This window comes from Rhincodon typus, chromosome 3 (assembly GCF_021869965.1).
Source record: "Rhincodon typus isolate 14 chromosome 3, sRhiTyp1.1, whole genome shotgun sequence".
NCBI lineage: Eukaryota > Metazoa > Chordata > Chondrichthyes > Orectolobiformes > Rhincodontidae > Rhincodon > Rhincodon typus.
Window position 1 is genome coordinate 121844951 of NC_063334.1, and position 12519 is coordinate 121857469.

Below are 12519 nucleotides of genomic sequence, written 5' to 3' on the forward strand. Positions count from 1 at the left end.
AAACTGAAATTAGATATTTATTGGGAAGATTATTTCATGGTGTTTTGTAACAATGTATATGTTATAACATTACTTGAAGTGCAGGTTTTATTTGGAGTCGTTTTTGGGAAATATCCTCGTTGAGTATCCCATCCCACTCCACTGAGAGCGCTGTACTAGGACGCTTTCTGAAGTTTAAGCAGCTGGACCTTGTTTTCACGACTGTCTTCCATGTTCTTCCACCAATGTATTTCCTTTGATTTCTAGGCAGAATTGTATACAAACATTCCATTAGACTAATAAAATGTGAGTTCTATCCCCCAGGGATTGACATATTTTTGTTGCATTCTTTATCAAGATTAGGAGAGGTGTTAATCCTGGATTGGAATTCATTGTGGTCAGTGAGGACGAGGGTGAAAGGAAGATAACTAAAATGTAGGTGTTTGCAAAATACATGAAGTAATAGTGTTATCATTCCTGCATATTTTACAGACGCTAAAAAACAGTATGAAAGTAAAGACACTAGATGGTGCTGCTGGAAAGATTAAATGATACTCTTTGCTTCCAGTTTGGAAAAGATGAGCATTGCCAGAAGAAAAACACAAACCGCAGATAACTCAACTCAAAATGTCAACAACAGCCAGTTATGAACACATCTACCACAGCAGTGTCAGGGTGTTCAAGCAGTTGTATAGCAACATGAGATAGTAGGAACTGCCAATGCTGGAGAATCTGAGATAACAAGGTGTAGAGCTGGATGAACACAGCAGGCCGAGCAGGAAGGCTGACGACGTTTCGGGCCTCGACCCTTCTTCAGAAATGGGGGAGGGGAAGGGGGTTCTGAAATAAATAGGGAGAGAGGGGGAGGCGGATAAAAGATGGATAGAGGAGAAGATAGGTGGAGAGGAGACAGACAGGTCAAAGAGGCGGGGATGGAGCCAGTAAAGGTGAGTGTAGGTGGGGAGTTAGGGAGGAGATAGGTCAGTCCAGGGAGGACGGACAGGTCAAGTATACCACATTAGCAGATGTGCAGGTGAACATCTGCTTGATGTGGAAAGTCTTCTTGGGGCCTGGGATGGGGGTGAGGGGGGAGGTGTAGGGGCAGGTGTAGCACTTCCTGCAGTTGAAAGGAAAAGTGCCAGGTGAGGTGGGGCTGGAGGGGAGTGTGGAGCGGACAAGGGAGTCACGGAGAGAGTGGTCCCTCCGGAAAGCAGATAAGGGTGGGGAGGGAAAAATGTCTTTGGTGGTGGGGTTGGATTGCAGATGGCGGAAGTGTCGAAGGATGATGCGTTGGATCCGGAGGTTGGTGGGGTGGTACGTGAGGACGAGGGGGATTCTGTTTTGGTTGTTATTGCGGGGAGGGGGTGTGAGGGATGAGTTGCGGGAAATGCAGGAGACACAGTCGAGGGCGTTCTCGACCACTGAGGGGGGGAAGTTGCGGTCCTTGAAAAACGAGGACATCTGAGATGTACGGGAGTGGAATGCCTCATCCTGGGAGCAGATGCGGCGGAAACGAAGGAATTGGGAATAGGAGATGGCATTTTTGCAGGAAGGTGGGTGGGAGGAGGTGTATTCTAGGTAGCTGTGGGAGTCGGTGGGCTTGAAATGGATATCGGTTTCTAGGTGGTTGCCGGAGATGGAGACAGAGAGGTTCAGGAAAGAGAGAGAGGTATTAGAGATGGTCCAGGTGAACTTAAGGTTGGGGTGGAAGGTGTTGGTGAAGTGGATGAACTGTTGGAGCTCCTCGTGGGAGCACGAGGCGGTGCCGATACTGTCATCAATGTAACGGAGGAAGAGGTGGGATTTAGGGCCAACCTTCCCCCCTAATGTGGTATACTGCATCCACTGTTCCCGTTGTGATCTCCCCTACATCGGGGAAACCAAGCGGAGGCTTGGGGACCGCTTTGCAGAACACCTACGCTTGGTTCGCACTAAACAACTGCACCTCCTAGTCGCGAACCATTTCAACTCCCCCTCCCATTCCGCAGACGACATGTCCATCCTGGGCCTCCTGCAGTGCCACAACATGCTACCCGAAGGTTGCAGGAACAGCAACTCATATTCCGCTTTGGAACCCTGCAGCCCAATGGTATCAATGTGGACTTCACAAGCTTCAAAATCTCCCCTCCCCCTACCGCATCCCAAAACCAGTCCAGCTCGTCCCCACCTCCCTAACCTGTCCTTCCTCCCACCTATCCCCTCCTCCCACCTCAAGCCCCACCCCCATCTCCTACCTACTAACCTTATCCCGCCCCCTTGACCTGTCAGTCCTCCCTGGACTGACCTATCTCCTCCCTAACTCCCCACCTACACTCACCTTTACAGGCTCCATCCCCGCCTCTTTGACCTGTCTGTCTCCTCTCCAGCTATTTTCTCCTCTATTCATCTTCTATCCGCCTCCCCCTCTCTCCCTATTTATTTCAGAACCCCCTTCCCCTCCCCCATTTCTGAAGAAGGGTCTAGGCCCGAAACGTCAGCCTTCCTGCTCCTCTAATGCTGCTTGGCCTGCTGTGTTCATCCAGCTGTACACCTTGTTATCTCTGTATAGCAACATGGTTGTCTCCTACCTGCACTACTGTAAGTGCCCTTCTCGCGCTTTTATTTTTATTTCAGGTTTCCAGCATACACAGTGTTTTCCTTTTTTAGTGGCATTTGTATCTCTGGTTTGGCAATTAGAAGGTGTTTGTTTTGACTCTTTGCAAATTCATGAGACAAAGGTACCAGAATGCAGGGGAGAAAACAGCAGGGGAAAAAGCATCTCAAATCAGAATGTCTGATAAGGTCAACTAACAAGAACAGTAGTGGACAACAATGATATTTAGAGAACCAAAAGCACAGTCACACAGATATATTTTAAGGCGACTTCTTAAGGGAGAGGAGTAAGTAACAAAACTGAATGTTATTCAATGTGACTGAAGCTTGAAGAATGGCTCAGTGGGAAGCAAGTTATAAATTGAAGCCAGAAGAGCAGGGATCTGTGTGCTGACTCATGCAGCTGGCAAACAATCAGGTGGAACAAGTTCATGAGAGAACTGAAGGCAGATCTTGGAAATGTTACGTTATTTTATATGAATCTTTCAAGGTGGCAGCAAGGTGAGAGTTGAAATGCAAATGGAATCTTTGGCTTTATTAACAGCGGAATGGAGGTCAAAAGCAAGCAAGTTGCAGTTTATAAAACAGTAAACAGGCCTCCGGTAGCTGGAGGACTGTGTTCAGTTCTGGGCACTACACTTTAAACAAGATGTCAAGGCCTTGCAGGGGATACAGAAAGGATTTACTATGAAGTTCCAGGGTTGAAGGACAACAATAATGTGGACAGACTGGAGAAGGTGGGGCTGTTCTTCTTAGAAAATGGAAGGCACTAAGATGAGATTTGATTTGTTGGGTTCAAAAACTTCATTATTTTGATCAAAGTCAATAAGGGGAATATGCTTCCAATAACAGATGGGTTTTTAACCCAAGGACAGAGATTTGAGTTGATTGGCAAGAGAACCAGAGATGACATGAGAATCTTTTTGTATCAAGTTATTTGTGATCTGGAATGAACTGCCTTAAAGTGAAGTAAAGGCTCATAATGGATCCCTTTGGATATCAGTTGTATGATATTGAAAGAAAATATTTTAATTTTGTACAAAAGTTAACTCATGCTGAATCTTAAATCTATTTTAATTCCTTCCATCAGAGCCAAACTGACTTCATGCTAGATTATTATTAAAACCAGACTTATTTTGATTATTTTCTGGGTTGGACTTAATATTTCATTTACATATTTTGCTCCAATACCATAATCTTTAACTTTTGTTTAGTTAAAGTAATCGATAATGGTCCTGTTGGTTTTGAAAATAATTGTTGTAAGTTTCTGAAAGAAAGCACTTTCCGTTTATTAACAAAGAGATGTTCAAGGTGTATTACCCTATCTGCAAATGAGCTTCTCAGAGACCTTTCTAGGTTTTGTTGAGTGTTCATCTTTTGTATTTTGATCAGTTTATGATGTTCCCTTCTCTTTTCTTCAAGTTTCTTTTGAAGCTCAGCCAACTGCTGATTGTTTGCCACCAGTTTGGATGACTTAAGCTTTCTCAATTCTTGCTCTCTACATTGAAAATAAAAGCATATTCCTTTGGTTATTTTTCACAGCTTTGGATTGATAGAAACCTGCTACTCCCTGACTGAATGCAAACGCAACAAACACAATTTTGTAGTTATATAAAAATCAAAACATTGTTACTAAGAATGAGATTACAAGTTTGAAATAACAGAAAATGCTGTAAATACATTGTGAGTTAGACTGCACATATGGGGAGAGAAAATAAGTTAATGTTTAAGGTTGATGACCTTTTGTCAGATCATTGACCTGAAAAGTTAAACTCTATTTATTACTCCAGTGATGCTGTCTGTCCAACAGAGTATTTCAAGTATTTTCTTGTCCTATTAAACAAAAACTGCAGTTAAATGTTAAGTCTAAGAGTGTACCTTATAGTTCATGCTGTTTCTACTGAACTCACGAATGTAAGGAGACATTGGAATAGAGCCAAGCCAAAAGGATGGGTTAAAAACAAGGCAAGGAAAAATTAGGAAAAGAAATGGTTTATCGATTTATAGTTACAACCTTGAAAACATACTTTGATCACGCACCTTTTTTGAGCACCATTTTGATAACGTACCTATGCCTGATCACTGCTTTCTTGCTCAAAGCTTCTCTGTGCAGTGAGATCTGCCGTAATTTATCCAAAAGGAGCTGCTCTTTTGCTTGTTTCTCATTCAGGATCCGATCTCGTTTATCTTCCTCTGCCTTAATCTGTGCCTCCTTTAGCAGTCCCAAGCGTTCTCGTAACTCTACTATTGACATCTCATTCAAAAGGTTATGACCAGCTGGCTGAGATTCAATGACATGATTTCCAAGTGAGATTTGACTACGTTACACGAATGAATAGGTTTACTGAGGCAAATTCATAAAAGTTGGACACTAATAGTCATTGAACAATGGTGGGTTGGGGGGGTGAAATGAGAAAATAATAGAAATACTATCTAAGTTTTCCTAAGGATAAATTTCATTTGGCATTTGCACTAAAATTACATGCAATATTCTTAGTGCACATAGAATTAAATAAAGCGATTAATGTTCAACTTTGCTCTATTGACAATAACCTGAATCTGACTGACACTTTGTTACAGATTTCACACAATTTTTGTTCATCAGTCTTAATGGAGTGAAAATCAAGTGAGTTCTGTGACAAGCTGTTCAATCACTCCATCAAGGTACTTCACCCCAGACAGCAAAGTTGAAGTTACTCCCATTCCTTCCACAAGGGTTAGCATGGTTCAGCACAAAGTCTATTCAAATATTTCACCAATTGTAAGCTCTCCATTATTTTGTTTATTGATACACTCAACTGAATCCTACTGCACTCAATTCAACATGACATTTTACTTTTTCTCCCATGATAAGAAGAAAAGATGTTAAAGGACATGGAAGGTGGAGTTCAGGCCCGAATATTATTGAACTTAATACTGAATCCTGAGCACCTCCTTCCATGTCCTTTACCCACCTCCCGCACCCCAGGCCCTGTCATGACATTGGTTGCTTTCAGCACAGCCAACTCATTTTCACCAGTATCAGCTTTTCTTCTTCTGTAGCTTACTGTCAATCATCCCCTTGTCTGCCAATTTTCTTTGTCTCTATCTCTGGGGGCTCTGTCTCTACCTATCCAATTACTCGTTTTCCTTTCCACACCCCCCACCCCCGTCATCAGCATAAATACTTTTGTTAGCTACCATCAGTTCTGAAGAAGGATCGCTGGACTTGAAACTTTAACTCTGTTTTGTCTCCACTGATGCTTCCAGACCTATTGAGTTTCTCCAGCAATTTCTGGTTCCATTTGTTTAAAAAAATCAAATTTGCGAATCATGAAGAGAATATAGTTTTGCACAAAGGAAAGAAAATTTTGAGATTGTAAGAACTGCCGATGCTGGAGTCTGAGATAATACAACACAAAAACAAAGTTGCTGGAAAAGCTCAGCAGGTCTGGCAGCATCTGTGGAGGAGAAAACAGAGTTAACGTTTCGGGTCCGGTGACCCTTCCTCAGAACCTTCCTCTGATGCTGCCTGGCCTGCTGTGTTCCTCCAGCTCCACACTGTGTTATCTTAAAGAAAATTATGACTTTTCTGCATGGTCATCACAAATTCTGTAACTCAGAATGCCATATAGACCAGGGTAGTTCCGTGTCTGTGTCACGTGAAACTGTTTCAGACGGACTGTCTGAGACTCAGATGCTTGCCTGTAAAAAAAACTTGACTTGGCATGTATGATCCTATTTGCTGAAGCTCATGAGATCAAGAGGAGGGACTGTGGCCAAGTGGCCTATGGCCTAAGCAACTAAGGCCAACATATAATTGGTGAAATAGTTTCTGCAAGAAAGGCTTGATGGAATGCAAAAAAAGGCCATGGTTACCACAGGTTGAAAGCTAACGGGGACCAGACCAGATCTGTCTTGCATATTGAAGAGGTTCAATCTGAGAGAAGTTCAAGATTTTAGACAGATTGTAAAGCAATTTAATACACTCTTTTAAAATTTAAAAAGGTTTTTGATCAAGCGATCAGTGAAAGAATATTTCCTTTGTTTCAGAAATCAGTGATGCTGGGCCATTCATTTAATAATTGTCATGAAGGATCTTTTCTTTACACTATGTTGTTAGAGCTTGAAGTGCTTTGCTACAGAGAGATGTTTGAAGTGGCAACCTCTTTATATTGTGGCAATGAAAACGGAATTTTAAAAAAATCGAAAAATGGAGAAAGGCCAAGCTACGGGAGACGCAAGAGGATTCGTAGTGATGTTGTGATGACTGAAAGCTGTTGAGACCTGTAAAAATCTTTGATTCCAGTGGAGGTTATGCAATTAAAGCAAACACATACATGCAGACAAATACAGAACTTTTTCTATATTACATGGTATTTTTTTTCTGTAAATAATCATAAGGTTGATCTACAGCTTCTGACACTTTGGACGTACTTTGGCTAAATCTAGAAGTTTGTGTTTAAACGTTGGCACCATTTGCATTGCTCGGATTTCTCGGATCAGTTCTGATTTTTTCCTAATTTCTTCATTGGTCTTCTCCAAGGCCTGTTGAAGCAGTTCTTCTGTTTCCTTATTCAACTCCTTAGCTGAAAAAAAATCCTCAGGCATGTAAAATATCAGTACGATTTTTTCATGATCCTAGAAGAAAGCTAGTAAGCATTGGAAGCTATTTTATCAGGTCTGTTAGTAAACGGAAGCCATATAATGTGCATTTACAAAACGCCAGTATACAAAATAATTATGTTACATAATAGTGATTATTTAAGTGGTGAGTCATCACATTGGTACTTACATGAAAGAGATATAATGGCGCATAACTCTACGTTAAAAATGTGCTGTCTCTTGTAGTAAGTTCTTAAGAAAAAAAATCCAAAGGACATTTCTGAAGTAAAAAATCCATACATTGGAAATTAAGTTTAAAAAATGTCTCTTCAAGATGGAGGTCATGTTTCTTACATTGGAATGTTTCAACGGCTATCGAATTGTTTCTCCATCTCAAATCACAAAAGAGTGGACTTACACCTAGTTCTTGGCAACACAATTGGTTCTTCTCAGGTGCTTTCTATCACTACAGACTTCAAAATGGAAATTGTTCAAATTGATGACTTTGCCATTTGAAAAGCCAATTACTTCACCTAAAAAAAACCTGGCGTGATCACGCTCCCAGTTGTAAAGATTATTCACCAGTTTGGAAGTTTTTACAAGTTGAAATTATTAAATCAACTTTCCAGCATCTTATAGTTTAAAACTCCAAGAAGGAATTTCTGAGGAAAACTCCCTCAGAAGGGAGTTCTGATGAAGGGGATGACAAAGAGAAAAGCTATATTCAAAACTATATACTGTTCTGCTGAAGGAAAATCGGTCATAAACTATTCTTTTGTCTTATCTGTAATTGTTTTAATCTTAGTACGTGTAATTTATTATAAAAATTTTGATCTTAATTTCCCTACAGGGAGACTTTAATAATAACTTGTAATAAGTAAACGTTCAACCTATTTTAAAAAAAGCTTTAAAGAGCCCAGCTGCTGGTCTACTTTAAGTAAGTAAGAAGGGGCCTTTACAAGATACATTAATCCACAGTTCACTGACCATGTGGTGGACATGCCTAGTGCTTGTGACATTGCATTATTACAGATAAAAACAGAAAATACTTGAAATTCTCAGCAGGTCAGGCAGCATCTGTGGAAAAAGAAATACTTAACCTTTAAGGTTTTTCATCAGAATTCTGCTTTACAATATTGTTCAATTAAATTCTGTTTTTATTATATAAAATTTTTGTATTTTTGCACAGTTTGGGGGTTAAATTCCACAAGTTTATGAGGATATATTTTGTGAAGTTTCTTCCTTTATAGAATCCACACTTTGGAGACTTGAGGACATAGTCTAGGATGACATTTGCAGCAGAGCATTGTAGAAGTGCTGCACAGTTGAATCTCATCTTTCTGATGAGATGTTAAACCGAAGCTCCTTCTGCCCTCACAGGTGCATATAAAAGAATGTATACTGCAAATAAAGTGTTGTCAGCCCTGGCAGTGCTCATTGGGAAATCTATTTCAAGCCCACCGACTCCCACAGCTACCTGGGACTACACCTCCTCTCACCCACCTTCCTGCAAGAATGCGATCCCCTATTCCCAATTCCTCCACCTCCGCCTCGTCTGCTCCCAAGATGGAGTGTTCCACTCCCACACATCCCAGATGTCCTCTTATTTCAAGAACCGCAACTTCCCCACTTCAGTGGTCGAAAATCCTCTTGACTGCATCTCTTGGGTTTCCCGCACCTCTGCCCTAACATCCCGTCCCCCCAACAAAAACAAAGACAGAATCCCCCTTGTCCTCACATATCACCTCACTAACCTCCGTATCCAACATATCATTCTCCGCCACTTCTGCCACCTACAATCCAACACTACAACCAAAGATATATTTCCCTCCCCACCCCTATCTGCCTTTTGTAGGGACCACGCTCTCTGCGACTCCCTCATCTGCTCCACAATCTCCACTAACCCCACCACGCCTGGCATCTTTCTCTGAAACTGCAGGAAGTGCTACACCTGCCCCTACACCCACCACCCCCCCACCTCCATTCAAGTCACCAAACAAACCTTTCACATCAGAGGTTCACCTGCACATCCATCAATGTGGTCTATTGCACTTTCCTGCTCCTCTGATGCTGCCTAGTCTGGTGTGTTCCTCCAGCTCCACACTGCGCTATCTCTGACTCCAACATTGGCAGTTCTTACTGTCTCTAACTTTGTACTCCTTGTGTCTCGATATACCTTTTAAGACTGCCAAATTCTTGTGCTGTACCTTTTTTAACCTCTGTTTCTTCTGCCTTTCAGAGTCACTTGCTAAATTTCTGTGTTCTGTTCCCTGCTCTGAATTTGCCATAGGTTCCTAGCCCCCTCCTACTTTTGTTTAAACCCTTCCCAACAGCACTAACATATCTTCCTGCAAGGATATTTATTTCAGGTGTAGACCATTTGCCTTGTACAGGTCTAACCTTCTCCAGAAGTGGTCTCAATTGTCCAGAAGTCTGGTCACCTCCTTCCTATACCAGCTTTCCAGCTACATGTTGAATCAGTCATTCTCCTATTTCTATGCAGACCAGCACATGGGATTGGAAGGAATGTAAAGTTACTGCTTTTGAGGTCCTGCATTTCAATCTCCAACCTAGTTCCTTGAAATTTGCTTTCAGAACCTTATCCCAATTCCCACTTCAGTCAGTAGTAGTAACTGGACTATGACCTCTGGCTAATTACACAACATAATACTTATAATACTGACAGCTATAATCTATGAGCCTTGGTGAGAGGCATGTACAGTGCTAGAGTTATGGTGAGTATTGGCCCCACGAGTGTCAGGTAGCAGAGAGAAGATGGTGGTATTTACCCTTGCAGAATGCAGGAAATCACTGACCCTCTTCCTGCACCGCTGAGTATCCTGCACAGCACTGACTTAGGCTCCAATGTGAGTCCAGGCTGGCTTGATCTGGTGCTTTGACCTCCTGTGGCAGTCCACAGGAGAAAGGTCAACCCTTTTCTCAATCAGCCTGTCCAGCAAGACCTCCAGGACCCTGTCTGCAAGGACAGTGAGTTTCGCCTTCCAGTAAGTCATGTCCTCAATGATAATAGTCAATCACCACATTGTGAAGACCAGTCCTTAGCATACAATGTCTAAAATCAATGGCAGATCCACTTTAAATGTGACACCAGTGGCGTGAATGCCAAAAGGGTCAAGCAGTGATTAGCACCTCCAGCTCTCCAGTCATGTTGAGGTAAAGAGCAGAACATTGTGTGAGAAAAGCTGCTCTGAGCCATGGCAGACCAGGTACCGGATTTCAACCTATGGCAACATGTTTGGGAATTTCCACAGCTCTTTGGGGTGTAAAAATCTCATGTTAAGAGCCTCAAAAGGAAGTATGAATTTTAGAAAGCGGGAAGCACATAGCATTCCATTTAATGAGCTTTATTTACACCACATACCCATCTTCTGTTTGTCTTCCTGTATTTTCAGTTTTTGCTGCTTTGTGTTGCGACGCCCTTTTGACACCCGCTCCACCAGTTCTTTTGCCTCCTTCTTTTCCTGAAGTCGTTTCTCTGTATATTCCTGCATCATTTTTGCTACCTGAAATGTCACACGGTTCAGTTATAAAGAGACCTGAAGCAAAAACAGAAATTGCTGGAAAAACTCATTAGGTCTGGCAGCATCTGTGGAGAGAAAGCAGAGTTAATGTTTCAGGTCCAGTGACCCTTCACCAGAACTGATTTGAATAAAATTAGTTTGATTTGATCAAATCAGCAGATTTGATTTTTTAAAAAATCTGTGTTGTTTGAGGAGTGCAGAGTGATAGCATTTTTAAAAGTTCATTTTTGTTGTACTTGGAACTACTGGATTTTATAAATTCTGAAGAAGGGTCCAGACCCAAAATGTCAGCTTTCCTGCTCCTCTGATGCTGCCTGGCCAGCTGCATTCCTCCAGCTCCACACCTTGTTATCTCTGGATTTTATAAATTACTCTTGCGTTACAGACATAGAGGAATTTCAGTTTCTCTATGCTGGTCAGTAAATGAAGAAATCAGCACTTGCAGATTCAGACACTGAATCATACTTAAATATTTTAGTCAGAAATGAGAATACTAACTTAAAATTATTGGCAGGAGTTATTGAGTGAGGAACAGAGTGTGGAATCATTTCTGAAGAAGGGTCCCGACCCGAAACGTCAACTTTCCTCCTCCTCTGCTGCTGCCTGTCCTGCTGTGCTCCTCCAGCTGCACACTGTGTTATCTCTGACTCCAGCATTGGCAGTTCTTGCTATCTCTGACAGTGTGGAATCTTCTCTTCCTGAGAAATAGCAGTCAAGTTGATAGGAGGGGAAAATAATTGGGTGCGTTAGTGTTAGGGAGATCCCTGGTCACTACTTGACAACGACCTAGATGTCTGATTAGCACAAGGTCTGGCGGGCTTTCAGGTTTGTCATGGAAGGGATTGTCCCGTAGTATAAATGTTGGTTGTTGTCTTAAGTTTGTATTTTTGCAAATTGTCTTGATGAGTGCAAGATACAGCTTTGACAAAATGAGTGTCTGTTCGGCAATAAAATTAAATAACAAGAGAAATGATTGTGCATGATGGAAGAAGATAATAATATCAGTAGAGAAATAGAAGGTAGTTTGAGAGGAGCTATAAATGGGCAAAAGTCCACACGTGACCAAAGCTGCTGTCTATGCACAAAAAAATCGCTAGAAAAGAGTAAAAATATGGGGCAGAGGTAAACATCTGAAATTGTTGAACTGAATGGTGAACTCAGATTTTTATTTCTCTTTCTTGTGTTCTGTAGGAAATACCCATAAAGTTCCAAAATGCTTGCTAGATTAACATGATGCAACAAAGTAACTCCATACCTCCTCTTTCTGCTGAGCTGCTTTTCTCTTGTTCTCTTCAATTCTCGCTTCCCGTGCCAGGATTGCATCTTCCAAGAGAATCTTTCCTTCAAGACAACGACGCTGTGCATCTGTCAGCTGTTGTTCCATTAACTCATTGTCCTTTTTCCTCAGCATTTCTTCAAATTTGGAAGGATCATAACCTCCTTCAATTAGATTATCAATTCTGGAATGGCCATATCAGAAACAGTTGTTAAGATTTTGATGGTTGTTGTTTTTACTATTAGAAGTTGGCTTCGTTCTACGGTATGAATTTTTTAAAATGATGTTTGATTTTCTCCAACTATACTGCTGTTCTATTTAGATCACATGGTTTAACTACCAAGGCTGATGTCAACTAACCTACTTCCAGAAAGCCTCACCGTAGAACTACGGACATTTACCGTTACTGAAAGAAAAACCGAAAGAACTGCAAATGCTGTAAATCAGGAACAAAAACAGAAGTTGCTGGAAAAGCTCAGCAGGTGTGACAGCATCTGTGAAGAGAAATCAGGGTTAACGTTTTGGGTCTGGTGACCCTTCCTCAGA

General features: G+C 41.6%; 1 protein-coding gene across 4 annotated transcripts in view; it reads right to left on the reverse strand.

Moving 5' to 3' along the window:
• Positions 1-131: 131 nt before the first annotated feature.
• Positions 132-12519, reverse strand: part of cfap99 (cilia and flagella associated protein 99) — a 138424-nt gene continuing 126036 nt past the window's right edge. For all 4 annotated transcript variants that reach the window (XM_048594488.1, XM_048594480.1, XM_048594475.1 and 1 more), the window contains 6 exons: positions 11953-12157; positions 10538-10679; positions 6988-7139; positions 4641-4852; positions 3892-4069; positions 132-242 (listed from right to left, as the gene is read on the reverse strand). In XM_048594488.1, coding sequence (XP_048450445.1) covers positions 156-242; positions 3892-4069; positions 4641-4852; positions 6988-7139; positions 10538-10679; positions 11953-12157 — 976 coding nt within the window. In that variant the 3' untranslated portion in view covers positions 132-155. The remainder of the gene's footprint in view (positions 243-3891; positions 4070-4640; positions 4853-6987; positions 7140-10537; positions 10680-11952; positions 12158-12519) is intronic.